This window comes from Perissodus microlepis, chromosome 7, assembly GCF_051167445.1.
Source record: "Perissodus microlepis isolate ML-2025 ecotype Zambia chromosome 7, ASM5116744v1, whole genome shotgun sequence".
Taxonomy (NCBI): domain Eukaryota; kingdom Metazoa; phylum Chordata; class Actinopteri; order Cichliformes; family Cichlidae; genus Perissodus; species Perissodus microlepis.
Window position 1 is genome coordinate 34,833,387 of NC_140467.1, and position 26,848 is coordinate 34,860,234.

The window sequence follows — 26,848 nt, forward strand, 5'->3', positions numbered from 1 at the left end:
AGCTAAAATTCCTCCACAGTGGTGTTACAGACTCATCGCCAGTTAGCAGAAATGCTTAACTGCAGTTCTTGCTGCCAAGGGTGGCACAACTTGATGTTGATGCAAATACTTTTTCCAGGTAGGTTTGGATAGATTTTTTTTCCTTAATAAATACATTCACAATTTAAAAACTGAATTTTGGTTTTACTCTGGTGAACTTTGTCTAATATTAAAAGAAAGACAATATCAGGAAGCAGACTGGTGTTATTTTCAGGTATTCTGATTTTTAGTTTATATAGAACAAAGAAATATATAAAAAAACAAAATAGTTACTACAGGAATGGAAGCTGAAAACAAAACAGTATGCAACAACAAGCACTGTTCATATTCCACGCAATCAACTCTCCATTACATCTTTTTGCCATCACGAAAATCTCTAAAATTTGTTATTAAGGTTTCTGGAAAGCATTTTTTATGGTGTGATTTGTTCATGGGAAATTACATTCCCACTGTATGGACTGTTCCCCAAAGCAAACTGCAGTGTTTCATAATGTTCCTGGCCTCTGCTGCTCAATTTCATCTTCATACAGAATAAAAATAAGAAAACTGTTGAGACCTGATAATTCATCAGTCTTATGTAACGTGCATTATTCTTGCATTAATGGTACACCTAAATGCATTTAGTGCTAAATTAACCCTTTATTTACCATGGGCCCGCTGGTGGGCCTATTTTTACAGGCACTTTTAAATGATCATAACTCCATTACCGTGCGTGCTGAAAAGACAAAATTCCAGTGATTTCATAAAGAAGAGTAGAAGAGCTTTATGGGGATATCTGCCTAGATGTTACCATGTGCACCCACATTACTGTACTTCTCAACCATTTTGGGGGCTTTTAAGAAAATTCAAATGGTTACTATGTTTCATTTGACAGCCAAAATAAGTCCACCACGCCTGTATAAATCTTGGTCAATAAATGGTTAAGAAACAATTTAGTTACAGCACTTAATATTAGTAATATAAATTGAAGTATTTCCAAATCAGCAAAGAAAAAACATAAATGTAAAAAAATGGGATAATGGTCAATCAAAGACGTTATCGTCTGAAACTGATGTAATGAAATCTACTCTTACCCAAGCAGAATGCCATCCGGCTCTGTTGCAGACTTAAGAGTCTGATAAACACCAGAGAGATCGTTGTTTAAAATACAGTACAAACATTTTCAATGGGAATTTTTATTTTAAACATAATGAACAGGTAACAAAATAGAGAGGTTTAATATATTTGACGAAATGTCTTTTGGTCATAATAGCAAAAATAAATAAAATCAATACAGTAATCATGAGTCACTGTCTTCTGTGCTAGAGTCAGTGAAGCTGGTGTTGGCAGAATCCGAAGAACTGCTGCTGCTGCGATGAGATGGAGTTTGACGGCTTTTCTCTGGATGAAGGGGAGTAAAAGAGGCAACATCATTGATTAAATGCTACAGATAGTGATAGCAGGGAAAATCTATGGGTGATTTGTGCCTTAATGTCAAATGAATTCAAGTGAGCCTGTGCTTGGTACTTACTCTGAAATTTCTTAAACTTCTTACAGAGACACGACTTGACATATTGCTCCAGAGCGCGCAGAGTGGATGGCTTTAGCGTCTCAAAGTCAATCTCGATTTCATCTGGGTTGGTGTTGCACACCGAGGGCTCCCGGCTCTGAATGATGTGCACCACGTGGCCCAGTTTCATGCCAGGTAACCGGTTAATGTCCAGGCTTAACTGGTGCTTTTCAACGTAAGTCATTGGCAAAGATTCATCCTCTGACTCCCATTCATTGCTCCCTTTCCATGAATATCTATCAAAAAGACAAAGCAGTGAAAATCTCTGTTAAAAAGTAATACCACAAAATAAAAAAAGGTTCATGAGCTAAACAAAACATCATACCTAGCACAGGAATTTGATGTACATCTGGAATTCAATACTCCTACATTTTGTCGGCTGTTGTCTTTTTTGTCCTTTTCTTTTTTCTTCTTTGGTTTACTCACAGGGGATTCAGACAGAGCAGCAAGCTGTCCATGAACGGCTTTAAGCTGGGAAGAAAAGTGCCACAAAAATGAGAAGTCTTGTATTCCTGAGAATGATGAATCAGTAGGAAGGTTCAATGCACAGTTAACACCCATGCTCCCTGGAAGTAGCCTTCCAGCAGACCTTGGAAAGTTGAACACACAGCAACTTTTGGCTCAGAAACCAGACCGCAGTTTTCAGAATGAGAGCGAGCCGTGAAGGTGGTATATTTGGCACAAATGACTTGAACTGTGGATCAAAAAGGCAAGTGTATTGCCAGCCCAGCTTGCCATTTTGCTCTCTAAAGTATTTAATTCCTCAAAATAAAATGCAATGTAAGGGTTATAGTCGTGGTGGGGTGAAGGAGATTGCACAATGATGTGCACTAGATCACAAAGGAAAATCTAAAAGTAGAAGCAGCTCTGGAAATGGTGCTGAGCTATCCAAGGAGACTACTTCCTTGTGCACAGTGGACAAACTTAAATCAGATATGAGCTTTGTTTTGCTGTGCATTGCACAACTTTTTCATAGCACCTAGTAATAATACATGAGGCAAACATCTGTGCAGCAACCCACCTGATCTGCACCCACCTGTTCTTGCAACTCAGCAAGTCGGGTGGCACGCTCCTCTGCAGACTCTGGTTTCTCCAAACTGCCACCTGCTTGTGAGGTCACTTCCACGTGTTCGTCTGGCATCTTTGCAAACCTTTGTTCGAAAACTCCCTGAAGCAAACAGAGTGAAATAGAAAGCAGAGCAACCAAAACTTTCCCCCTCCCACCCATTTTTAATAATAATATTCTATAAATTCCAAACCCACCTGAAGTTTTCTGGCCTTAATAACAACATCATGATGTGCAGGATTGTATTTGTAGCAGTTAGAAAAAATTAACCTAACATCTGCAGCAAACGCTTGTGCATCCTGGTACTCTCCTGCATCCATCTTTTTCTGAAAATAAAAAAGGTAACCAAATAAAGCATGTGTATCAAGGCACAAAGCAAATGCATGTATAAAGGCATGTTAGCAAACATACTTTAACCGTGCTGAGATCCATGGGGTACTTGATGATGTCATGATAATCGTGTAGCTGCAGAGCTTCTGCGTCTACAGGCTTGTAAAAAGGCCAGGCGTAGGCAGAATGTTTCTTAGAGAGCATTTCCTTCAGGATATGCTTGCAGTACTTCAGCTGTTCACTAAGGCCACAGGGTTCAGTGTTTTGTTGTGATGACTCCTCTTCAAAGTCGCTCTTGGCACGGCTTGAGCTCTCACGCCTCTTCCTGCTTTCTAAAAATAATTAAATGAATTGTTACAATTAGTTCATTTAAACAAACCTTTTTTCTCTCTCTTATCTGCCCTATTTCCTTCATTAGCTTAGAGTTTTTAAAGATGTAAAATAATTAAAGCAAAAATGCTGCTAAAACTAATCTATAATCTTATTAAAACTTTAGACTTTTAATAAGTGGATAAGAAGCACACATAGCTGTGAAACTGAAAGTCTGGATTGCCAGGATTTTGGAGAGTAACGGTAAAACCCATCACTCTCCATGAACGCCTGCACCCTCTCATCTCATATTTGGTTATTGCTTTACATACAAGGTGTTCAGCATCTCATCAGTGACACCCTCGATGTGCTAGCCTATGCAGTCTGCTGAATTCTTGCGACCGAACATCAAAATACTAGTTTACTACTAATAAGCAGTCAGTGTTACAAGTTCTTTTAAGTGAGTTACCTGGTGTGCTACTTTTTTTGCCCTTCCCTTTGGCAGCATGAGGAACAATCTCCACTTCATTCTGAGGCATCTGGGCAACTTTTTGCAAGTAAATCTTTTCCAAGGCGAGCGCCATCAGGACAATATCATCTGTAGGCTGAAGAGGACAGAGGGAATGGTTTTTTGCATTTTGTAGCTCAACTACGCCAATTTTGGACACGGTGACATATTGTCGTCTTGCATGCCTTAGAGAATTGGTAATTAGTTTAATAAGGAATTTTCACAGTGAATGCTGTTCTGAGAAAATGAGGGCGATCAACGCCGAAAGCCAAATTAACTTCATCCAGGCTCAGTATACAAAACTCGACTCTTGCTCAAACATTCTCCGGCATGGCATATATTGCCCAGTGTGAGGACATGCTTAGTATCTGTAAGGGAACAATGGAAGGAATTTGCAATCACAAAGCTCCTCACCTTATTGTATATGTAGCAGTTGGTAAACATGGTGTTGAAGTCTTCCAGGCATTCACTCGCACTCCAATAATAGTTGTTCTCTAGTCGTTTCTTAATGGTTCCCATGTCCATGGGCAATGTTATTATTTTATGATAGTCCTGGTTAAGAGAAAGAGTTGATGTCAGATGAATATAGCATTACATTTTGCGCTGCCCCACACTGAGGCTCTGCCAAAGTTTGATTAATGGAGAACAATTACACTGCACAATTTCCAGTTTATTCATGTTGGATCTTAATTTAATTAATCTTTTTCTATAAAACTTGATATTAACTAAATGTTAATTACTTTATTAAGACAGAGTCAAACGGCATCATTTAGACTACTTAATAGTGTTTGGAACTTAAGGCAAAAATGGAAGTGGCTAAATCGCGACCAACTTAAAATCACCAAGATTAGCTTTTTTGCACTGTCTGAAGTGAGTCAGATAATCGGGCTGGAATTAACATCAATATATGATTTTTTTTTAACTATTTGCATTTTTAGATTAGGCACTAAATTGGGTAAATAAATTAGTTACACTTCATACACATTCTTGCTGATGTATTAAAATTTAAGATCAAGGATATGTCGGCAGGTTTTCGAGTCATTTCTTACTGAAGTATGGCTAAAACTAGGATAAGATGCAAGACAGAGTGACACTGCATTCCATTATCTCTATACTCACTGTGGTATGTGGGTTGTGCGTGAGAATTAGGAACAAAAATAAAAGGGAGGAAAAACAAAAAAATATCTTAGACAACATTAAATTAACAGTGAGAGAATAACAAAACGAAAAGAAGATCTAGTAGTTTCAGAAGAGAAGAACAGACAGACCCAGGAGCACAAAGCAAGTTAGCGTATCTGAAAACTAAAAAAAACCCCAATACAATATATATATATATATATATATATATGTGTGTGTGTGTGTGTAAAACTGCTGGCAGCTACCAGAAAATGTATATTTAACAACAATGGCTAAATAGATCATATAATACAACACAATGCCCACTTAACATCACTTTTGCATAAAGAATGGGGACATTGTGGAATTAAAAAATATTTTCATTATGAGCAAAACTATGACTTACTTGTGCAACTAACTGAAGAAAAGCCCTGCAATCCTGAGGCTGAAGTCATTTTTGTACCATGATTTGTGAAAAACCCATAAAAATGACTTGATGCACTGTAACCCTGTCAGCTGAACATGTGCAAACTACTCACTGGCAGTCCAAGAGCAACTGCATCGACAGGCTGGTAAAAAGGCCAGGCGAACTGGTGCCGCCACAGGGATTTGATCACTATGTTCTGCATATACTGCAGCTGGTTGGTCCTCCGGCCTTGCTTGTTGGGATTGGTCACCTCGGGAGGTGGGGGATTAACAAGCTGAGGAGGGTCCTGGTTGGTGTCTGTGGACATGACGGCTGCACAAATTCTTCTGGGTTCTGTTATCTTCTGTAAGTCATGTAGCGTTCACCTGACAGCTTGTCACACACTCTGAAAACTATGCATGAAGCAGGCTGGGGAGTCGTCAAACCACACAATGTGGCCTGCTGACATAAAAGAATAGACTGTTATGATCATGTGGTTCTCCAAATATTAAATATAACACTATAAAAAGAGGAAGCGACTGATTACTTCACACCATTGATATAGTTTCAAAAACAGACTATATCTCATATCTTTTGAAGCTTATGACATTCATTTTATTATTATGTAAAACAATCTGCACGTGACTGTATAAAGGGTCTTTCCTTGCATGCTGAAAGGAGGCAATTGAGGTATTTCATGCATCCAGTTAGAATGCCTCCTGGGCATACCTAACTGGGAGGAGACCCTGGGGTAGAACCAGAACCTGCTGGAGAGATTATACATTTCATCCGACCTGGGAATGCCTTGGGACCCCCATGGGGAACTGGAAAGAGTGGCTGGGGAGAAGGATGTCTGAATACTGCAACCCGGCTTCAGATGAGCAGAAGACACGGAGGGTGTGTAAAGGTTTAGTGGGCATGCGAACTGATAAATGTTTTCTTGCCAAATACACTGACAAAATTGTTGGAATCAGCTATGTTTATTTAGCTGTCTAGGAATCTGCCTGCAATTATTCCAATTTTAATATTTAGAGAAGGTGGAGAGATGGAGGTATGCATTGGATAGAAGAGGAATCAAGAGGTGAGAGGTGAAGAAGAAAGTGAAGACAGGGGGAAGTGAGTGGAGATGAGTGTCACAGGTGATTTGTGACAGGAGGACAGCAGCAAGAGTGAAAGCGAAGGTTTAGAGGATGGGAGCGAGACGGGCTATGAAGTATGGTTTGGAGCACTAACAAAAAGGCGGGAGGTCGAGCTGGAGCTGTTAAAGGTGAAGATCTAAGATTTTCGTTAGGCCTGACTAGAATGGGCAAGATTAAAAATGAGTACATGAAAGGGTCAGCTTAGACTGAGGTTGCTACAAAGGATGATAAAGATGGAGCTGCTATGTATGAAGAAAAGAGAAAGACAAGAGAAGAGATTCTTAGATGTAGTGAAGGAGAACATGGAGAGTGTTAGTGTGACAGAGGGGGGTGCTACAGATAGGGTGAAATGAAGGGAGATGACCCATTGTGGCGACCCTTAAAGGGAGCAGCAGAAAGGAGCAGGTGATTTAGATTTTTTCTTATTTCAGTTTTATTTGCAGTTCTAATGCATTTCTATTAATTTCGAGAGAGGCTTTGTTCATTTCAGTTTAGTTTTTAAATAGCTTACAAAACTTTATTCTTCAAATATTATTATATTTTGTTGGTCTAAGTTAACACATTATATTTCAAGACAAACACATTATTGTGAACGCATCCTTTTCTCAATAAATAAAACCAAACTCGGGAAGACTAAATGCATTTCATGTATTTAACTTTAAGTTTTAGTGAGGTGATATTACTGTTTAGATATTTTAACATTTAAATCTATTTTCCTTTATTCCAGATCAAATGTTTCTTCAAATCTAATTTTATTTCGTTTGCTCATTTTACTAAACATCGCCACTGGAGAAGGCAGTGAGAGTCTGCACGATCTCAGACGCAGTATAAATCTCAACCTAGCTCGTGTAATATCATACCATTAAATACAAGTCAACTAATATAATGCTAACTTAACGGAGTAAGAAGGAAGAATCGGATTGTCAAGTTTTAAATGACCACGACAGAGTTAAATAATCAGCAGCTCTTGGGAACACTAACCAGTCACGTTCAGCACGTTAGCTTCATTTGGCTAGCAGGTTAAGGTAAACCTATATGGGCGCATTGAGAGACAGATTTAAGTCGTCACTGCAAATGGGCAATAAAAAAAACCACCACAGTATCTTGTGCAGTGCCTACTGGGGTTTGTGTATTACAATTGGGCCTCGCTCTGCCGCGGTTAACTTACCACTTACAAAGTTTTCATAGGGACGCCAGTCGCTGTTACCTGAACGCTCGCAATTACCTTCAGATAACAGCAACACATACATGTACCACATAACTTGTTTCGCAGAGGATGACGGGAGAGTCACGAGTGTTTACCAACTCGTTTTTTCCTCTTATGAAGGTACTTTAAAATGCTAGTTTCTATTTAAGCCCGTTCGCGCCGCACCGAAGGCTAAACAGAGGGAAAAGTCGAGATACGGTAACTCCTGGCTGCACTTAGACCAGCTGAAAACTTCCACACAAACCTGCTGCGGGCATGGCTTCAAGTAACAAGCTCCCCTTCGTCGAAAGCTTCTGTGACCAATTTTTTAGCCAAAGTTAACAGCGTATACCGCCGCCTGCTGTGTCGGAGGGTGTCGAGAATAAAACCAAAATGACCGAAAGTGTAACGATCCCAAGAGAGGAGAGCGTTGATTTTCTTCTTCTTCTTCTCCCGGCTGCTCCCTTTAGGTGTCGCCACAGTGGATCATCAGCCTCCACCTCACCCTGCGTCTAGCTTCCTCCTCTGCCACACCAACCCCGCATGTCCTCCTTCACTACATCCATGAACCTCTTCTGAAGTCTTCCTCTTTTCCTCCAGCTTGGCAACTCCATCTCCAACATCCTTTGTCCAGTATATCCACTACCCCTTCTCTACACACTGTTCAACTGTCTTCAAGCTGATCAACCTTGCTCTCAGGTACTCATTTCTAATCTTGTTCATTCTGGTAATTCAGAATGAAAATCTCAGCATCTTCACATCTGCCATATCCGGCTCAACCTCCTGTCTTCTTATGAGCGCCACCATCTCCAAACCATACATCATAGCAGGTCTCTTTATGATCTTCTAAACCTTCCCTTTGACTGGTGCTGCTATCCTTCTCATGTTCATCTCCACCATTGCCTGCACACTCCTCTTCACCTCTCTTGTGCACTGATTTAAACTCCCATTTAAACTCATCCACCTTCACTACCTTTATTCTTTGGATTTTCAATGTTACATGTGTTTCCTTCTCATTCACACATATTTAATATGTCTTGCTTCAAATGGACTTAAATGCTCATACCTACACCTTTCCGGACTCTCTGTACATCATAGTCCACTGACTTTATCAGTCAACTTGTCCATTACCACTGCAAATAAGAAGTGGTTTGGAGCCAATCCCTGATATAATCCCACCCCTCCTTCAAACCCATCTGTCACTCCTATTGCACACCACACCACTGTCTTGTTTTTTTAAGACCAAACCAATGCTAGCGTACTGGAAAAACGACTTAAACCTGTTGGTTAAATCTTTGACTTTAGTTAAAAAGAAAAAGGCTGCTTTTTTTTGTTTCCTTTGTGGAAGATTTTGATTTAGTGAGTTAATAATCTGTTAAATTATGTGACCCCATCTTTATATTTTCTTTTTCCTATGTATGAAAGTTGCTAATATGTAAGTATGTATTCTCTGAATGTGTAATATATGGTGCATTTTGTCTGTATGTTAATTTTACAGACAAAATGCACTGTACTAATAATAAAAAAAAAAAAAAAAACTGTCTTGTTGTCCTCCTAGATGTCCTGCACCACCTTAAGATATTTCTTTGCCGCATTTCATCTCTTGTACCCAATCATATGCCCCATATATTCTCTAGAAACAATGGAACTCATCCTGACCTTCTCTAAACGTCTTTATCAACAGTTGTTTTTATAATGTTTTATAAAAATGGAAGATATAATAATGAATGACATGCAAAACTCTCTGTTTAATGGATTGTGGCAGTATGCGCGTAAACACGTTGGTTTGCGTCCCGCCGTGAAAACCAAAGAAGAAGAAGAGCGTAACACGCATGCGCAAAGCCACAGCACACCACATTCCCCGCTTCTCTTTCCCTACAGGCAATCATCCAAGAGCAAGTCACTTGCTGTATACGTTCTCCATGATCGTCTGAATACACATACATGGTGTTTTTTTTTTATCCTTTAGAGTGTTTACGAGGAGTAACAATCTGACCGTGAAGCTCCGTTAATCTGTGAGTACCGTCTTTATGACTGAATCCTCATTGTGTGAATGGAGGGCCCCTCCATGGTACCTCAGCCAGTTTGTCAACAGCACCAGAGCATTTCGAGCAGCGGCGGCTGCATCATCAAATAACCTTTAGCGTCTATATAAAACCACCAGTTTTAAAGTGGCGTTATCGTTGACGGTTAAACATCTGAATAGTGATATAACAGCCTGGCTAGCTGTCGTTCAAATACGATCTTAGTCAAGAGTTGAATTTTCCAACCAAGGGAGTCCGTATCGCCCTTTGTTTGATATTCTCTTTTCTCGCACGTTTGTTCCATTTAAACGCGAATTCATGTTAATATATTGCAAACAGATGCCATCTAGTCTTAGCTGAATGCATTTGCGTTTCTGTTTGGTGGTTTTAAGTAGCCACAACGAAGTAATGCAATGCTAGCTAGCTAAAGCTAGCTTAAATGGCTAAACTTGGAGCTAAATGAGAAAGCAGCAACACGAACAAGAGAAAATAGCTGCAGCCTGTACCAACTGGGTTAAATGCGGCGTTTCGCAAAAACTGCAGCTCATATGAGGGGCATAAAACTAAAAGGAAACATCGTGAGCTAAACGGCAAGGTGGTTTCGTATATACTTTGTGCATTTTTGGCATTATGCAATATATACCATTGTTGTCATGTGAGATGGAGAAAGAGGTTTGCCCTTTCATTGCATTTTAATACCACTATCAGACTAAATATCGACTATATTCAGTCTAAAATTCGTTTTAACTTGACTGTCAGTGAATGTTGCAGTCAGTGCAGGGAGTTATGACCATTAATATATATATATAATATATATATATATGTGTGTGTGTGTGTGTCTACATTGACTAACTTTAATATCAGGATTTTAGAGACTACAAAAAAATTGCATAGTCATCATGTAAATAAATAAATAAACACAAACTAGAAAATTTCTGAAGAAATTTCGAGTGTGCCAGTGTATCTGCTGCTTGAAAACCTATCAGAAACTAAGAATAGTTTTTTCAAACATGTAAGATTTATTGGGTGCATAAAATAGTTGGTTTGAAAAAAGTTCAATGAAAAAACAGCTAGAAACATATGTTGAATGGTCATTTTAATAGCAAAGAAATTGTGTTGTATAGTATGTCTTATTTTATTTTAGGCATAAACATTCACAGGCATTTACACAGTAGTAGTATAAATCAAGTTAATGACGCAGTATTGACGTTTATAAATACAATCGTGTTTTTATCACTTCAAAAAGCGGCTTTAGTATTTTTGAGTTTTTGTTTTGAAAGGCAAGTTTAATTTGGCTAAACTTATTTTAAACCAGTTGTTTGTCAGTCACCAAGTGTCTGAGCGTGAAAGAGACAGTTTGAAAAATGTAATCATATTATCCAGGCTGTCAGTGATATTGTTCATGCAAACCTCTTGAAAAGTTACTGAGGCTCCCTGTTATATCTGTTCATTGGTATTTATAACTGGTATACTGATCAGCACCAGTAGCATAAAGAATATCTTATGGTATTTATTTTTTCCTCTGCTTTAGGATTAGTACACAGTAGATGCTAATTTCTTCACCATGGCAACTGAAGACAAGAAACCAGAGACTGACACAAAACCTCCAGTAGCACCGTCAGCATCTGCCAGCCAAAGCAAGGTTTGAATTTTTGGGACTATCGCTATTCTGTTCCAGCTGTAGCCTTTTAGGGCCAGGAAATAGCCATAGTTAGGATTTATAAGAGAATGTATTTTGTTTAATATAGACTTGATGAATGTTAGTATATTTGTCACATCTCAGCCAAGAGTTGTTAAATGTCTTATTTCCTTTTCACTTACAGTCGGCACCTGCAAAGCCAAATTACAGCCTGAAGTTCACATTAGCGGGCCACACCAAAGCTGTGTCCTCTGTCAAATTCAGTCCGAGTGGAGAATGGCTCGCCAGCTCATGTGAGTAAAAATCACTGCTGGAACTACCTTTTTTTTTCAGGACTTAATAATTATCAATAAATTATTGCAGCTTCTTGTTGAGTTTTAAGATTGATGATGTGTTGTTTTTTTTAACCTATGCTGAGTGCATATTCATTCTGTCTCTACAGCTGCTGATAAACTGATCAAAATCTGGGGCGCGTATGACGGCAAGTTTGAGAAAACCATATCTGGACACAAACTTGTGAGTTTGACTAATTCTTAGCTATACTCCTGCTGTGTTAATGGTTTTGTTTATTATTGGCTGGACTAACATAGAACAACTGTAGCATCCTTGATGTTTAGTCAATTGGGATCAGATGTTTGGAGTCGTTACTAAGAGCCAAGCCATGGTTCCATTAGTTCTTACATTGGCCCCATGCTAGCTGTTCTCAGAGCTTCAAGTCCTGATCAGTTCCCATGAATCTGCAGGGTATATCTGATGTGGCCTGGTCCTCTGACTCCAACCTCCTGGTATCTGCATCAGACGACAAAACCCTGAAGATTTGGGACGTCAGCTCGGTAAGATGGGAGATTATTTAAATGATTCTGCTGAAATGTGTGATATAATACTAAACTCTGTTTGCTGCGCATACATTTTAACAAGCTGCACAGGTATATTACCATCATAGAATATTTGACCAACAGTTTTGGTTATTTTTATTTTAGCTATCCAGCAGTAGGGAGTCTAGTGATGTTATCTAGCATGGGATCTTCTTTCTAGAAGAATCATAAAGATAAATAAGAAAAAGCATGATTAGCTGTGGCACAATTATGAGTATCATCTTGGATGAGTGATTGGCAGGTATCAGCGTGGCAACTGAAGTGTAGAGGCACTAACTACAACTATTAGGTTAGCTCATGTAGGTAATTGATTGTCATTTTTTTAAATAAATGAAATGTGCACAGCACAAAAGAGTTGGAACATCTAAAAACCATTAAGGAAAAATATACAGTCCTATGCAAAACTCTTGAGCCATCCCATATTTGGTGTGAGATTTTCATGTCATTTTTAAAAGGTCTTGTGTTTTTAGGCTTTCTGAAGGTCATTCAAAATTTTCTTTAAATGACCTTCATAGGATGCTTTTTCACTCATTTTCAGTCCAGGCCTTGTTCCTGACCATTTTGGGAAGAATGTTTTTTGCTTTTGTAAAGCCACGTAACTCAAAGGATGAACCTTTTTTTTCTTATATTTAACAGACAACTTTGGAAAAGAACCAATTTTAAATTTTATCTCTATTTATTTATTTTTTACAAAGAGCCTGCCACGAAAGCTGCTAATATGTGCCCATTTCTTTTGTTGAATCTGAGAAATGCCAAATATAAGTTTGATGGGATGAAATAATATTTTTGTACCAACCAGGTGATTTCCCCTAGAACTATTAGCTGAAAACTTGGAATATCTCAGCATGGTGTACAGCGTGTCCTTTACAAAAAAAGGAAACAGGACAAGTACAGGGCAAAAGAAGTGGCAGGCCTTAAAACTATCTATGACAGATTAAATATGAAAATATCTGAAACAGAGTCCTGAAACAGACTCTAAGAAATGCACCTGGCCCTTCAGTTGATCTACTGTTTGCTGAAGCCTCATCATAAAATGCCCTCCCCAGAGCTCGGACATTATTGAAGCAGTACAGGATCATTTTGACAGAACAGAGGGAAGGGAAGCCAACATCCAAAGAGGAGCATAGAATGTCCTCCAGGAAGCCTGCAGAAATAGTCTTGAAGACTACTTAAAGAAATTACAAGAACGTTTTCCTAAGAGAGTTCAGGATGTGCTGAATTGGCTTTCATGCTCATCAGAATTGTTTTTACTTTATGTATTGTATTTCCATTTATGATTGCACAGTTTACTGCTCCCCATTTCCCATTTTCTTAGCACAGTATAAAGAAACAAGGGCTGGCTCAAGATGAATATTATAAACACATTGTACTTTAAAATACTCAGCTGATCTTTGTCCACTCCTGTGCAGTAGGCTGAGTCATCCACTGCTCTCTCCCCACATCGCCAGCTTGGTCTTAAGCCTGAATCTGTGAGAGCTGCACCCCAGGCTGACAGCCTGTTCTGACTATGACACAGATATTATGCAGTATTGCTGTACTGCTAAAAATACTGATTTCATTTTCACAATCAATGTTGAGAATATTTGTTGACTGCTTGAATGCATGAGTTCAACTAAATCTATGGGGAGGCTTGTTATTCAGGCTCTTGTACCGCAAAAGATCATCTCATGATCATTTGGCTGGACTTACTATTCCTGCTGTCTGAGAGAACAGTGCAATCTGTGATTGGTTAACTTGTGGGCAATCTCCCCTTTATTTACTCTACCTGCACATTCTCATTCTGTTACTGGGAGAAAATATCACATGCTCTTTTCAGAGAAGTTCAGAGACATTATGACATGCTTACTTAGTTAGATTTGCTTCTGAATTTCTTTGTAAATTTAGCTGAAGTCATGTGCTGATTTTGTCAGATGATGTTGCGTTTATCAAATTCGGATCTTAGCAGAGCGGCAGATTGGAAATGGCTCGGAAGTTGCTGATTAAAATGTATTAATGGGTTATTTTATATGGGCCTATTTTCTGATAATAGAGTTGGAAAAATATGTAAATGAGAAGGCTTTGTTTGGGAGTACTACTTGTAATAGAATCTCAGTGTGTTGGAAATGCGGTGTACTGCTGTAAAAAAGGGGAGATAGTGATTTGGTAAGGCTCGGTCTACATCGCTGCTGTGTCTCTTATCATTATACTTTTATGAAGTATGAAAATGAAATCCATGTAGACTCTTAGGTTCATATCAGTGGTTTCTGCTGATGTTAAAATTGTATTACATTTAAAGCTGCACTTGTAGTGTGGTTTAGTTGAAGATGGTCCTGGATTTTTCAGTGTGGGTGAGAAATGTGACATTTCGACCAATTTTCTCTCTAATCCAGGGGAAGTGCTTAAAAACTCTGAAAGGTCACAGCAACTACGTCTTCTGCTGCAACTTCAACCCCCAGTCCAATCTTATTGTGTCAGGATCGGTGAGTACCAAGCTCTTGGCAAGAAACAAGTCCTACCTAAATGGAAAGCAGATGTTAGACCTTTGCGAAAGCTCTCACTTTGAGCATTAGAAGCATTTTCTGAGTGGTTTTCCAAAAAATGATTATTTTTTTTCTCTTCCGTTTCTAGTTCGATGAGAGTGTAAGGATATGGGACGTGAAGACTGGGAAATGTCTGAAAACGCTGCCAGCTCATTCTGATCCAGTCTCTGCTGTAAGTTTATTTTTATAATTAATTAGACAAATGCTCTGGATTTAATATTAACACTGTATTAAAGGCATGATGGTCTGCCTCGGCTTGCAGGTTCACTTCAACAGAGACGGTTCTCTGATCGTGTCCAGTAGCTACGATGGCCTTTGGTGAGTACTTGGATCCTCCTGAGACTCTCTGGCCACAGTTCAGGGAACATGGGTGCTTTTTAAAAGAACAAGCTTGCCTTTGATAAGAACTGGAAATGCTCCATGTCTGGCATATTTGCTCCGTGCTCGAGCTAAAAACAATCCCTTATCATCACATTGTAGCTGATGTGGATGACTTTCTAGTCATCCGGTGTGTGATTTATTATTATTATTTTTTTTTTTTACACGGAAATGTCTCTCAGTTAATTGTGTTATCTTTCATTCACAGTCGAATCTGGGACACAGCATCAGGGCAGTGTTTAAAGACACTGATAGGTAAGATCAGTCACACACGTGTTCCAATTTTTCTCGTTTGATTTGATTTGTTGCAGAATGTGCTAATTAAACGATTGATTAGTGACAGCAAATCTAATTAGTTAGTTTTGTATTGAGGCATGAAAAATGCAATCAGGTTGAAGCTTTGAGTTTTTTCAGTTTTGTTTTGTTTTTTAAACGTGTCTTTGTGATCAATGCGTTCTTGTTTTTTGTGTTTCTTAGATGACGACAACCCTCCTGTGTCGTTTGTAAAGTTTTCCCCCAATGGGAAATACATCCTGGCTGCTACACTGGATAAGTGAGTATAGACGTTGTTCAGTTTTGTGGCTTTCCTTCACACTATCGCATGACGCTTGCTAATCGGGGGTGGGGGCTCGATTGTTGGGGTCTCTCACTGTAAAGCGCCTTGAGGTGAGTGGTGTTGTGATCTGGTGCTATATAACTGAATCTGAATTGACTTCTTAAGGAGCTGGACAGTTTTTCACAAGCACTACTTGGATTTCACCAGCAGGAGGCAGCACAACATCACAGTGCGCTGCTGTCTGTTTATTTGACTGTCGATTTTAAACTTCTGTTTGTATTTCTTTTAGCACGCTGAAGCTGTGGGACTACAGCAAAGGAAAGGTAATTGCCTTTGAAAGCTGTTGAAAGCCTTGATTATCATTCCATTCTTTTATTCTAACTGCTTTTATTTGTCAGTGTTTATGTATTAAGAGTTCAGAAATTTTAAATCATAGATGCACATTCCCAGTAGTGTCCTAGCCTCAGTAATGATGGCATTTTATTTTGCTTTAAGATGTGAAATGTTTGTTTAGTAATGAATAAAACTGCAGATTTTACAGTTTTGTCATTTTTGATTGTATAACACATACAAATAACTTCTGTTTTTCTAACATTTCAGTGCTTGAAGACATACACGGGCCATAAAAATGAGAAGTACTGCATATTTGCAAATTTCTCTGTCACTGGCGGGAAGGTAAGATCATTTCTTTGAGAAAATGAATGTTTATATTTTGTTTTTATTGGTGCTTTGAGCTTCAGTGTTACTTTAAAGTTACAAAATGGTCCTTTTGAAATCACTTATGTGTGCAAACATAACTCTGAGCCTAAGTGCCGCTGCTCTTTTGCAGTGGATCGTGTCGGGCTCAGAAGACAACATGGTTTATATCTGGAACCTGCAGACGAAGGAGATTGTGCAGAAACTCCAGGGCCACACAGGTACTGCAGATGCACTGTGACTGAAAACGCAGATAGAATAGCATTTTTGTATGGGAACTAAAAGTCAAAGTTAGTTGTCTTTTAGAATCACTTTGCATTTATTTAATTAAATATTTGAAGGCGCAGCTCATTTTTAAGACATAAATTTGCAGCTGTGTTTTAAATATTGTGTTCTGGTGCAATCTGTTCTTTTAATTTGTCATTCTTTAAATTTTCTTCCTGTACTTTTTTCAGATGTTGTCATTTCGACTGCCTGCCACCCCACAGAGAACATCATCGCATCTGCGGCTTTAGAAAACGACAAAACCATCAAGCTATGGAAAAGCGACTGCTAAGCCATTTTGGATCTTTTGGGCCACTTGTGTTCCTTTGTTTTTTTTATATATATATATAATTTTCCTACATTTTATTGTAAGACAGGAGGACTTTTGTTTTCTAACAGAGAGCTCCTGCTGGATTGAAAGAATGAAATTAAACTCCATGAAATGTCATGACATTCAGCCAGGAGAACCAAACCAGACACATCATCCACACACAGTTCTGCAGCGGACGTTATCCCCTCATCAAAGCATGTGCCAGATTTCGATGTCTCATTATGGAAATTTGTGATTGTTTTTTTTTTTTCTCTCCCTCGTTTTACTTTGCAGCAATACTCTGGTGCTTCAGTATTTTATTTTTTTAAACACTGCATTAACCTCGATGTCACTGCCTCATAACAGTCTTCACAAGCACGATTCTAGTCTTGTACAATGAATATAATGGTTATTTGGTCCTTCGTGGTATTTTATTTTCTGCCTTTGTGTAACTCAGTAGTACCATTTACAATCAGTGACTTTAAAGTAAAGAGGTGACGGTATACCTGAGGACAACTACTTAATACTTAAGGACTTCGGATCTTAAGTGAGTACTTTATGCCCTTACAAGATATTTTAAAAAACATTTTTTTTAGGGCAACAAACCAGAATTTGACACAAGTGCAAACATTGAGAATGTTTAAAATTCTTCAAGATTTGCTACAAAAATCAAAATGACCCTGAATGACCCTTAAAAAAAAAAGAAGTACTTACTAACACTTGACAGTTCACAACAGTGACCAAATGTAGTTATTGTGTTCCAGTATTTGTACATACAACAACGCCACGTGTCGCAGTTTGATTACTTTAGCTGTCTTTGTGTTTTTATGTTCTCTGCTTGACTAGCTGATAGTTCTGCACATGAAGCCAGCAGGCTGCTTTTCCTGTAGTTAACCTGGATTCTATGTAAAATATGTTCGCATCTGACAGCTGTAATTCACATCTGAATAAAAACAGTTTTTGTATGTTTCACCCCGAGTCGTTGACAGTTTTATTTCTGTACACCTAACACAAATCAACTGGAAACACTCACTTAAAATTTTTTAATAACCTTTTTTTTCCTGTCCATGAACAAAGAACATCAGAGAACAACCCACGAAGAACAGATGGCAAAATTCCATTTTCTTAAAAATAGACAAAATATAATGAAAGAAGATACTCCCATCTTGCAGCGACAGGTTAAAACATGGCAAAGTAAAAGCGACACAGTTACCAAAGTGCCAAAGCTTACTATTACTCCTGTCTTACATTTTCAATCTGAAAATTATCTCTTGCCGTCAAATAAGCTTTTCCACAATGTACATAACAGCCCACAGTGAGAAGGGAAAGAACAGAGTACATAAGCAAGGGATAAAATTACCTTTGTACAAAAATAGAGCTTTTACCAAGTGTTGTTTTTTTTTTTTTTTAAAACTACAACATTTTACTGTTTATGCCACTAAGAAAGCAGTGATTGTGTCACATGTTCAGCTTTTCCTGGTTATTTTTTTTCTTTTTGAACATACAATTGCTAAGCAACACATACATTTCAGAGGGTTTCAAATCTTAACCATTTTCCCCTCTCTTTCATAGTTTACTAAGGTCCCATAAACTGCTGAGAAGCTGGCTTGAGTTTATAACTGCTGCAATTCTGCTGGTTGATCAGGATTTTTTTTAATAAGGTCAAAATGCAAACAAATCCTCGGGGGGGGCGAACACCATAAAAAGCTTGAAGAACACCTGCCGTGAAACCGTTTGGTCTGAATCACTCGTCTCCTTCTTTCAATGTTGGAAATCCTTAAGGAATAGAGCTGTCGATATATATATTTATAAATATATACACATATACATATTAACAAAATATAGCATTCAATGAAGGTAATCATTCTTTGCAGGTGACCATTTCTTTCTTGTCAAGATCGATTTATGGCTTACGATAGCTGCTGTCACTAATCACAGTAGAAGGAGACATCGGACTCAAAAGAACAGGAGAATAATCGTTTTAACACTTGGGTCACCCGGTTGGAAAACGAGCATTGGATTGTTTTATCATCTGCTTTTCTTGATGAAAATCAGCCTCTAAAAATAGTTTCCTTTGAAAATGTATGAACGTTTTTGATTTAACAGACAAACAAGTATGTATATATAGATATATATCTATATTTTTCAATAGTATAAATACTGTAAGCCCAAGCTGGCAGTCAATACTGTCACATGGATAGGTTGTAATATTCAGGCCACCTCAATGAAAATGGAGAATAAGAATCAAACACAAAGCCAATAGGTCTTTTTGACGTTATTGCTACTTTACTCAGTTTTAATAAGCACAGATACTGAGGTTTTGTCTGAGCCAAAGGAATATTGATGATAGTAATGCGGTTAGAAAGTGCCTTCTTTTTGTTAACAACAAAAACAACAACAACAACGACAACAAAAATTCAAGTTATGTTGCAGCGCTCTTTCTCTTCCACTAGAAGGAGCTCGCAGCTCTTAAACTGCTACTACATCCCTCCCTTTCCTCTTACCCAAACTTCTCCCTCACCCAAAGTAAACCTTGCAGTCCTGCTTGAGCTGTATAGCATCTGACATTTCAGAGCCAGCGTGTATGAACTGACTTTTTGATTTTTTTCATCGTAAGACAAAAGAGATCATTGGCCATCTGGGGGATCAGTTTCACAGAGGTGGAATGACATTTACAAGGTCTCTCCCAGCGCGTGCTATTTATTATAAAACTAGCACCAAATAATGATGAAAAACTGACATACGGACATTTTACAGACTGGTTTGCTTTTTTCTGAGTCAGAAATCTATGGAGTCTTGATGACCCTCAAACTTGATTATAATTGATTAATGTGCCAATAAACTCAACATCAGTAGCTGACAGCTAAACTAAGCTCCGATTGCTTCCCACGAGTTTCATTTTTCATAAACTGCGAGACTGGATATGATGAAATATACATGAAACACCAGCTGATTAAAAAAATTGTTTTATCATTTTAAGCGTGGATTTTATTTCATACGCTTAATTTACTTACATTTTCAGTGCAATTCAGATTTTCATTTATCCATTACTATCAAGCAAATTATTTTCAAAAGGCACACTCTCAAGACTCCACACATTTCCTCAGACCCCATTAAAAATCTGACTTTTATCAAAATGTAATGAAAACACAGTGCTCGGGTTTCTTTTTTTTTCTTTTGTTTCCCAGGTTCAGATAGTGTAAAGGTGCTTATGAAAGAGTAGCAAAGATGCAGATATAGAAAGAAAATCCTATTGAAATATTTTTAACCGTCATAAGTATTATTATTATCTGCAGTAGCAAAGCTGGTGTTTTTTTTTTAAATTTGGTTTTTTACACTTGGTGAGTTTGTTTGAAATCCTGGTGACACCTGCTGTAGTGTGACCTATCACAAAGTTTAGGTTTGAGTACTTTCGCTGGTGTTTATATGTCCTTCTGTTTCTGGGCAGATTTTTGTCATCGAGGGTTACCATGTCAGAATTTGTTTTAGCCCTTACTTATAATGGCCACATTTACTTGAGAGGCTTTGCCGTTTTGCCTTTTTGCCAGGCCACCGCTGTAAAGAGCAGTTTTCTCTTAATTTTGAGTTAATTTCAATCAAATGTGAGTAAACCAGAGCTAAATAACCCCTAAATATCTTTAAAAAACAACAACAACAAAACCCTTGGTATTATTTTCTCCTGTCAGTAAAAAACTTGCAGTGGACCCACATTTGACAAACACATTTCTTTAAAAGATCTCAGATCTGTGGACAATCTTTGGAAATGCAATTGATGCATAGTTTTGCAGCAGCTGCAGCATTTACAGAAAAGCAGAGGAGGGCGGGGGGGGGGGGCGCAGAATATGGGCATAAAGCATATTTATACACAACATGTATATATGTAGAAACATGGATATTTAACATTTCAGTTCAACTTATACGACACTTGGTTGTCCAGAGAAGTGCAGAGAGAGCGAGTGTGTGTGTCCCTCTGAGGTGTTAAACAATTGTGGCGTTCCTGATTGGGTCGGGGCCAGAGTCCACCTCAGAGGTCAATTACATCGACATCAGCTCTCTGTTTAGAAACCCGACTCCACGGTCATGAGGTTAAGTGCCAAGTAACAAACAAACAAACAAATAATGGCTCCTGCTGCAACAGCAACAAGTACATCTCTCACATACTGTATATGGTCTAATCCTAAATGGGTATCAAGAACCGAAGGTCCGAAGGATGGAGGCAGAGGTAAATTGTGCATTGCTGTCGTTAAAAGTGAAAACTGAAAATAACGTCAATACTGTTTCTGTACAGGTAGATATGAGGTGTTTTGAAAAGCTAATACCCGCTGTGTTGAGCAGAGTGTGGAGGTGTAAATGGTGTGCTGGAATTCACATGAAACGCGAGGTGGAGAGGGTGGAGAATGGACGATAAGGAGCTAAGAGGCTGGCAAAACTAGGACGTTTACCCACAGTGTGAGTGTGCACAAACTTTCCAGGCGTCCAAGCTTGTCGTGATGAAGGCCAAATGTTGGAAATGTTACTTTCCAAAATATATGTTGTTCCTCCGTGTGCTGGTAGCCTTTCAGAGCATCCAGTGGGCTGTAAAGCTTACAGTTGGGTACTTTAAAACAGCCTGAATGGTCCTGTGTGTAGATTGTACATAACAAACTTTCCCAACTCTCTGTCAAGCAATACGCGAACTGAAGGGTTGATAAGTGGACTACCACAACATCCTCCCCAGTGTTGCACAGTGTTTAGAGTAAGACATGGTTGTATTTGTTGGAATTGGGCAGAGACCTGAGGGTTTTGAGCTCTTGCAACCTTGTTAACCCACCTCTGAATTCTCCAGAAAGCTCACACATTGAAAAAAGAACACAGCTAGTGCAAGACCTGACGTGCTTAGTTGAGTCAGGCAGGAACAGACAAGTTCCTTTAAGCAGACTTATTTTCCCGAACCAGCCCGCCCCTCTTAATTAAGTTCAGTCCTGAAAGACAGTGAGGGCTCAGGTCCAAGTCTAAACAGCCCAAGGCTCTCAAGAGCCCACGATTGTCCCGATCACAACGTTGAGTGTCCAATTATGACATCATTACTGTTATATATATATATATATATGCAAGAGCAATTCTGTCTTTATGTGTTAAAACCTGATCATCTCAGCTTTTTCTTGTCAAGGTGTAGGAAAAGCGATGATGAAAACAATGGCTCAATATGTTTCTTTTGTCCTCTGTCCGTCCTGATTTCAGTCCACCGCTGTCACTCGTCTTGCTGCGTGGTTTTCATATATAATATTTCTTATTCGTATTTATATTTTTTACAAGGTATAAAACAGACCCATGGGCGTGACGGATTCATTGTTTGAAAACATCTAAGCGAGGCGAGGGGGTAGAAGGGACGGAGGAGGAGAAAAAGAGGGAGGAAGGGGGAGGTTCTCCATCCAAGGCTGTCTTGTGATTTGTCCCTTGCTGGAGATTTTTTTTTTTTTTTTTTTTTTTTAAAAAAAAAAGGAAAAAGGCCCCCCTCTTGATCCAAGGCTGATGAGGAGGGTTGGGTGGAGGTAAAGAGGGTTCAACCCCTCACCTCTATTATGTCATTTGATGTGGGGCTTCTAGCATCTCCATAAGGAAGGTGTCAATGGGCGTGTCGCCGATGAGCTTGAAGAAGAACAAGTGCTCTAGACACTTAAGACCGATGGAGCGCAGTGCAGGCAATCGCAGCAACAGCTTAGCAAATCTGTCACAACACAAAACAAGAATTTAGCACAGGATGAAAAGCTGAAATAATTTTAAAGTATTTCTAAGCTTGCAGTTTCAGGGGCATTAGTTTTGGCATAAATATGCACTTTGTCATAAGCAGGCGCTCATCCATCCAGCTGCAAGTTATGATTTAAGAGAACTGGTGATGCTTGCACACACAGGCCTCACATTAAATATAAGACTAAGAAAAACCTGTTTTGAGCAAATGGCAAAACTTCAGTGCAAAACTATTACACAATAATAATTTTACTAGTTTTTTATGCAGCTGTAGATGGGTTTCAGCAAACTTTCAAGCTGAAAATAGCCACGAAAAAGCCACAGATGTGCCAGAAACTGCAATTCCTGACACAACCACTTGAGGCTGATTCCAAAAGCTAACCAGTCCCCATATACCCTCATGATAACATGCCCAACATGTTTGCAACCAAATGTAGCAAATATCTATACCCCCCTTGTTTTTGATGACCAAAATTGCCATCCCATTAAAAAAACACAAAGAATTAGTATCACATAAATCAAGCTTATACTATAAGTTAAAACATCATCTACTGTATCAACTCAACTAATACGGTCACGTTTGGTTTAAAAAAATCCAGAAATTCTGTCAATGATTCCTATACCAATTCACAACATCAATTTTTGATATACAGTCTATGTCAAAACTGATAACACGGTGAACTCAAAGCCACTGATAAAACACATTTCTTGTGTGGATGTACTTCAAGCTTTTTTCTTTGACTTCTACCTCATGAGAGGCTGTCTGGGTTGAGACTTTAAATATTAATAACAGCTGCAACAATAAACACACTCGTGCTCTTGATTTTCTCAGCACCGCAAACTGGTAATGTAACAATAAGGGCTCGGTGTTTATGATCTTACCTGCCAGGCTGCTCTGGGTATTTCTGTTTGCAGTAGGCCTCTAAAGACGCGTAGACTTTCTCTCTCAGAGCTTCTACTTCGCCTGGGTTGGACAAACCTTTAGAGTCTGCGGAGAGTGGCAGAAAGAACAAAAGAATTCACTACACCACGTGGCTAGGCTGTGCTGCTGTTATTTGTACACAACTGGACATTCTTCTTCACTATAAAAAGAAAAAAAAAACCCCAAAGAAGTAAACAAGTAGGCGTGAAAAAGCTTTCAAATCTGCACTTGCCAGTGCCCAGTGGAAAAACTAGCATAACTCAATATGGAAAAGCATCTCCACATTCTGGGCTAGTCCAATTAAGACCGCAATTCTCAAGCTGCACCAATTTAAGCTTCACTGGACTCATCTTTGATTAACATTTCTGACGAACAAAGCATTGTGAAGTTGACAAACAATGAATGTACATTGGTTGTTAATGGCTGGACCAGATCATACAGTGTGGGAAAGAAAAGGACTGAGGGCCATTTTTGCCTTGCTGTTCCCTCCACCCCCACCCCCACCAGCGTATGTTTTTTTCCAGTCAGTGTAGTCTTGCAAACCCCTAATTAACAAGGAATCAGGCGGAAAAGTGAACAGGGGCCAGTGGGTCTGGGTATGGCCTGAACAAAATGTGAAACACAGAGGATCAGTGTGTCCGGGGTGAGCAGATCCGCAGAGCCCCAGAAAGATTCAGGGAGCCTCCCCTACTGAGTCACTAAAAACCTGGGTCACATTCATGGGTTGGTTCAGTCCACTTAGATTCCATTTGGATAAGGTTTAAATACAGAACAGCACACTCATAGCAGAAGTGCCTTGGCAAGACACGGGCCTCAATTAAAGAGCACACTCTTTCTTTGGACCTTTGCGGGGGAATGTAGTAAAATTTACAGAAGGTTGTCAAATTACAAAATAAATGAGAATTCATCAATTTCAAGTGAAAATGGTGCTTTTTTTGAAGTCTTGAGAGAATCAAGGTCAACTCAAAGAGATAGTTTCCATTACAAGCTGAGATACCAGAGCTGAGACATAAGTGATGCACAACGCAACAGCGTTCTTGAATCTAAATACGTTATATTTACTTTTAACAAAAGTCTAGCAGCATTTTGAGACCATTTCCCCAATGTGAAAAGTTGTTCCCACTGGAATTGATTAAAGCCAAATGAAAGCTGAGCCAATGAGGATAAGACACATTTGTCATGTTCTATTTTAAGCCTGCTGTGGGATAAGGTTTAATAATCAAAGTTGAAGAGTTTGTGTTGACTAAGCGTTACGCTTCGAGTCCTCAATGACTCATATTCTATTCCTGCAACGTCTGTGTCGGCTGATTATAGCTAGAAACAGTAGCAGCACCACGCCACATTGCACAAGATCTTTATACTTTTAATAAAAGTTGCATTTCACTGGAATACGCCAGTATAAAACAATTGCTCTGAAGGAAGAATTACACAGTGCAGTAGTTTGATGACCCATTTCTCTAAAAGATTTTTAGTCATTTTAGGTCACTGAATAATTTTTTGGGTTTTTTTTTTAATAAAAGTTGAAACTAAAAAAAGGAGAAAAAAGAAACAAGAGTTTGCATTGCACAAACAGCAAATGAAAGCTTTTATATAATACACACAATGGTTACCTGGGTTGAAAAGGACAATAGCTCGAAGGCACCCCAGTTCTGTCTTATCCATCTGCATGTCCCTCATCTTTGACACCAGCTCTGTCAGCACTCTGCACAAAAGCAACAGGAGACAGTCAGAGATGCTACTCAGGTTAAAATACTATGTCAAGAATATTTAATTCTTGGCTAATAGACACTATTTGTGTAAAATGAAACTAAACCAGTGGCAGAAAATTAAAGATCACACTTAACTGGATTATTTGTTTTTTGCAAATGACACACTATTCTTGACTAGTGCATTGCAAATACAGTTTTAACCACTTTCAAGTTTGCCTCTATTTGAAAACACATGTACACAAGCTTACTCTGAGCCCACACTGGCACAGTTAGATCAGTGGAAAAGTTTACAGCCCTGCAAAGTAATTATATTTAGTACATGGTTTTCATAAAACGAAAGCCGCAGAGTAAACACAAGCTGTAATCTAACACCAGTGCTCCCACTGTCTGTGTGTGACATCACGGGTGGGAGTGGTGGCGTGTGGAGTCGCTCGAACTCCTCACCCCACTTTGACTCGGTCACACCCTCTCCCTGGCACTCTTTATTTTCCCTCTCACTTCGTTTCTTTCTGCTCCTCGCGCCCAGATAGTAAAGTCAATTGTGGCTCTTAGCTCATTCTAATTCAATTTGCTCTAAGGAGGAACAACAGAGCTTAAAAAAAGACAGAGAGGGAGAGAGAGAGAGAAAAGGGACTCAAGCGTTTAACTTTATCAGTCTCTTCATTTGTATGGAGAAGAGACAGTGGACCAGATAAAGAAACATTATCAGTTCTCTGCATCTTAATGCTTGCCACAGTTAATAAAGAGATGGAATATGTCCTGTGGCTGTGAACGCTGATGACTGAGCGCACAGGCTGCTGATCAGAGGCGCAAGAAGGGAGACACAAAGAAAGTACTCAAAGTTTGACTGTGGCTTGACTGAGTCTGATGACAGCACGTGCAGCTGCAAATTCTCTGCTGGCTCCAAAACTGTGCAAGGAAACATGCGCTTCATTTGCAGTTTTTAATTTTCAAAATATAATAACAATCCATGACCAGAACTGTTCAAGAGTAGTTTAAAAAATATATATTTACAAAAAAATCCCAACCTAATACAAACAAAATGTAAGATATATTTTGCTTATACATTTGACAAACTTTCATAAGGGTGGTTCCTGCATCCAGCTGCGCTGTGACTCTATGGTGCATGGATTGTCTATATAAGATATGAGAGATTCTGTGTGACCCCTGTTGTGTACAGGCGAAAATATTTTATATATTGGAGTCAATCAATTGTGCCTGTGCTGCTTGGTTTTCTGTAAAGCCCACCTGCGGTTTACAATATTCTCCATTTTGTGTAACATTTCATTGTTTCGATTAAATATTACATGAAATATTCTACAAGGGGTGGACATTTAATAGAATTTTAATCTCGATCAGAATTTTGTCTTCCCACAATTATGACATTTAAAATGCATACTCTGCCAATATAAAACGCAAAGCAAAGGCACTCTCTAAATCAGCACTTGATCATGTGTCTGTGTTTGCCAATCACAGCTGGTCCCTGCAGCACAAAGCTTGAAGTTGGACTAAAAGACAAATATACAACAAAAATCAAATGTCTGGCACAGCAGAAAGCAAGGAGCTTGTCTCTTGAATTGG

The 26,848-nt window shown here is 38.8% G+C and overlaps 3 protein-coding genes across 5 annotated transcripts in view; 1 reads left to right on the top strand and 2 right to left on the bottom strand.

Moving 5' to 3' along the window:
• Positions 1-1,198: 1,198 nt before the first annotated feature.
• On the bottom strand, positions 1,199-8,133 carry LOC146383506 (bromodomain-containing protein 3-like). The gene is made up of 9 exons (XM_084934799.1): positions 5,457-8,133; positions 4,216-4,353; positions 3,763-3,898; positions 3,066-3,316; positions 2,852-2,980; positions 2,610-2,756; positions 1,914-2,059; positions 1,550-1,824; positions 1,199-1,419 (listed from the first exon to the last, which is right to left on the bottom strand). The coding sequence occupies exons 1-9, from the start codon at positions 5,649-5,651 to the stop codon at positions 1,319-1,321; spliced, it is 1,518 nt and encodes a 505-aa protein (XP_084790925.1). The 5' UTR covers positions 5,652-8,133; the 3' UTR covers positions 1,199-1,318.
• Positions 8,134-9,466: 1,333 nt separating this feature from the next.
• wdr5 (WD repeat domain 5) lies at positions 9,467-17,881 on the top strand. Its single transcript, XM_084934803.1, has 14 exons — positions 9,467-9,663; positions 11,204-11,314; positions 11,496-11,604; positions 11,754-11,827; positions 12,055-12,144; positions 14,556-14,645; positions 14,794-14,877; positions 14,968-15,023; positions 15,292-15,338; positions 15,561-15,636; positions 15,929-15,962; positions 16,240-16,314; positions 16,469-16,556; positions 16,791-17,881. The coding sequence occupies exons 2-14, from the start codon at positions 11,237-11,239 to the stop codon at positions 16,889-16,891; spliced, it is 1,002 nt and encodes a 333-aa protein (XP_084790929.1). The 5' UTR covers positions 9,467-9,663; positions 11,204-11,236; the 3' UTR covers positions 16,892-17,881.
• A 57-nt stretch (positions 17,882-17,938) lies between these two features.
• The window catches only part of rxraa (retinoid X receptor, alpha a), a 106,622-nt gene continuing 97,712 nt past the window's right edge, over positions 17,939-26,848 (bottom strand). For all 3 annotated transcript variants that reach the window (XM_084934800.1, XM_084934802.1, XM_084934801.1), the window contains 3 exons: positions 25,169-25,260; positions 23,519-23,624; positions 17,939-22,616 (listed from right to left, as the gene is read on the bottom strand). In XM_084934800.1, the coding sequence (XP_084790926.1) occupies positions 22,469-22,616; positions 23,519-23,624; positions 25,169-25,260 (346 nt within the window). In that variant the 3' untranslated portion in view covers positions 17,939-22,468. The remainder of the gene's footprint in view (positions 22,617-23,518; positions 23,625-25,168; positions 25,261-26,848) is intronic.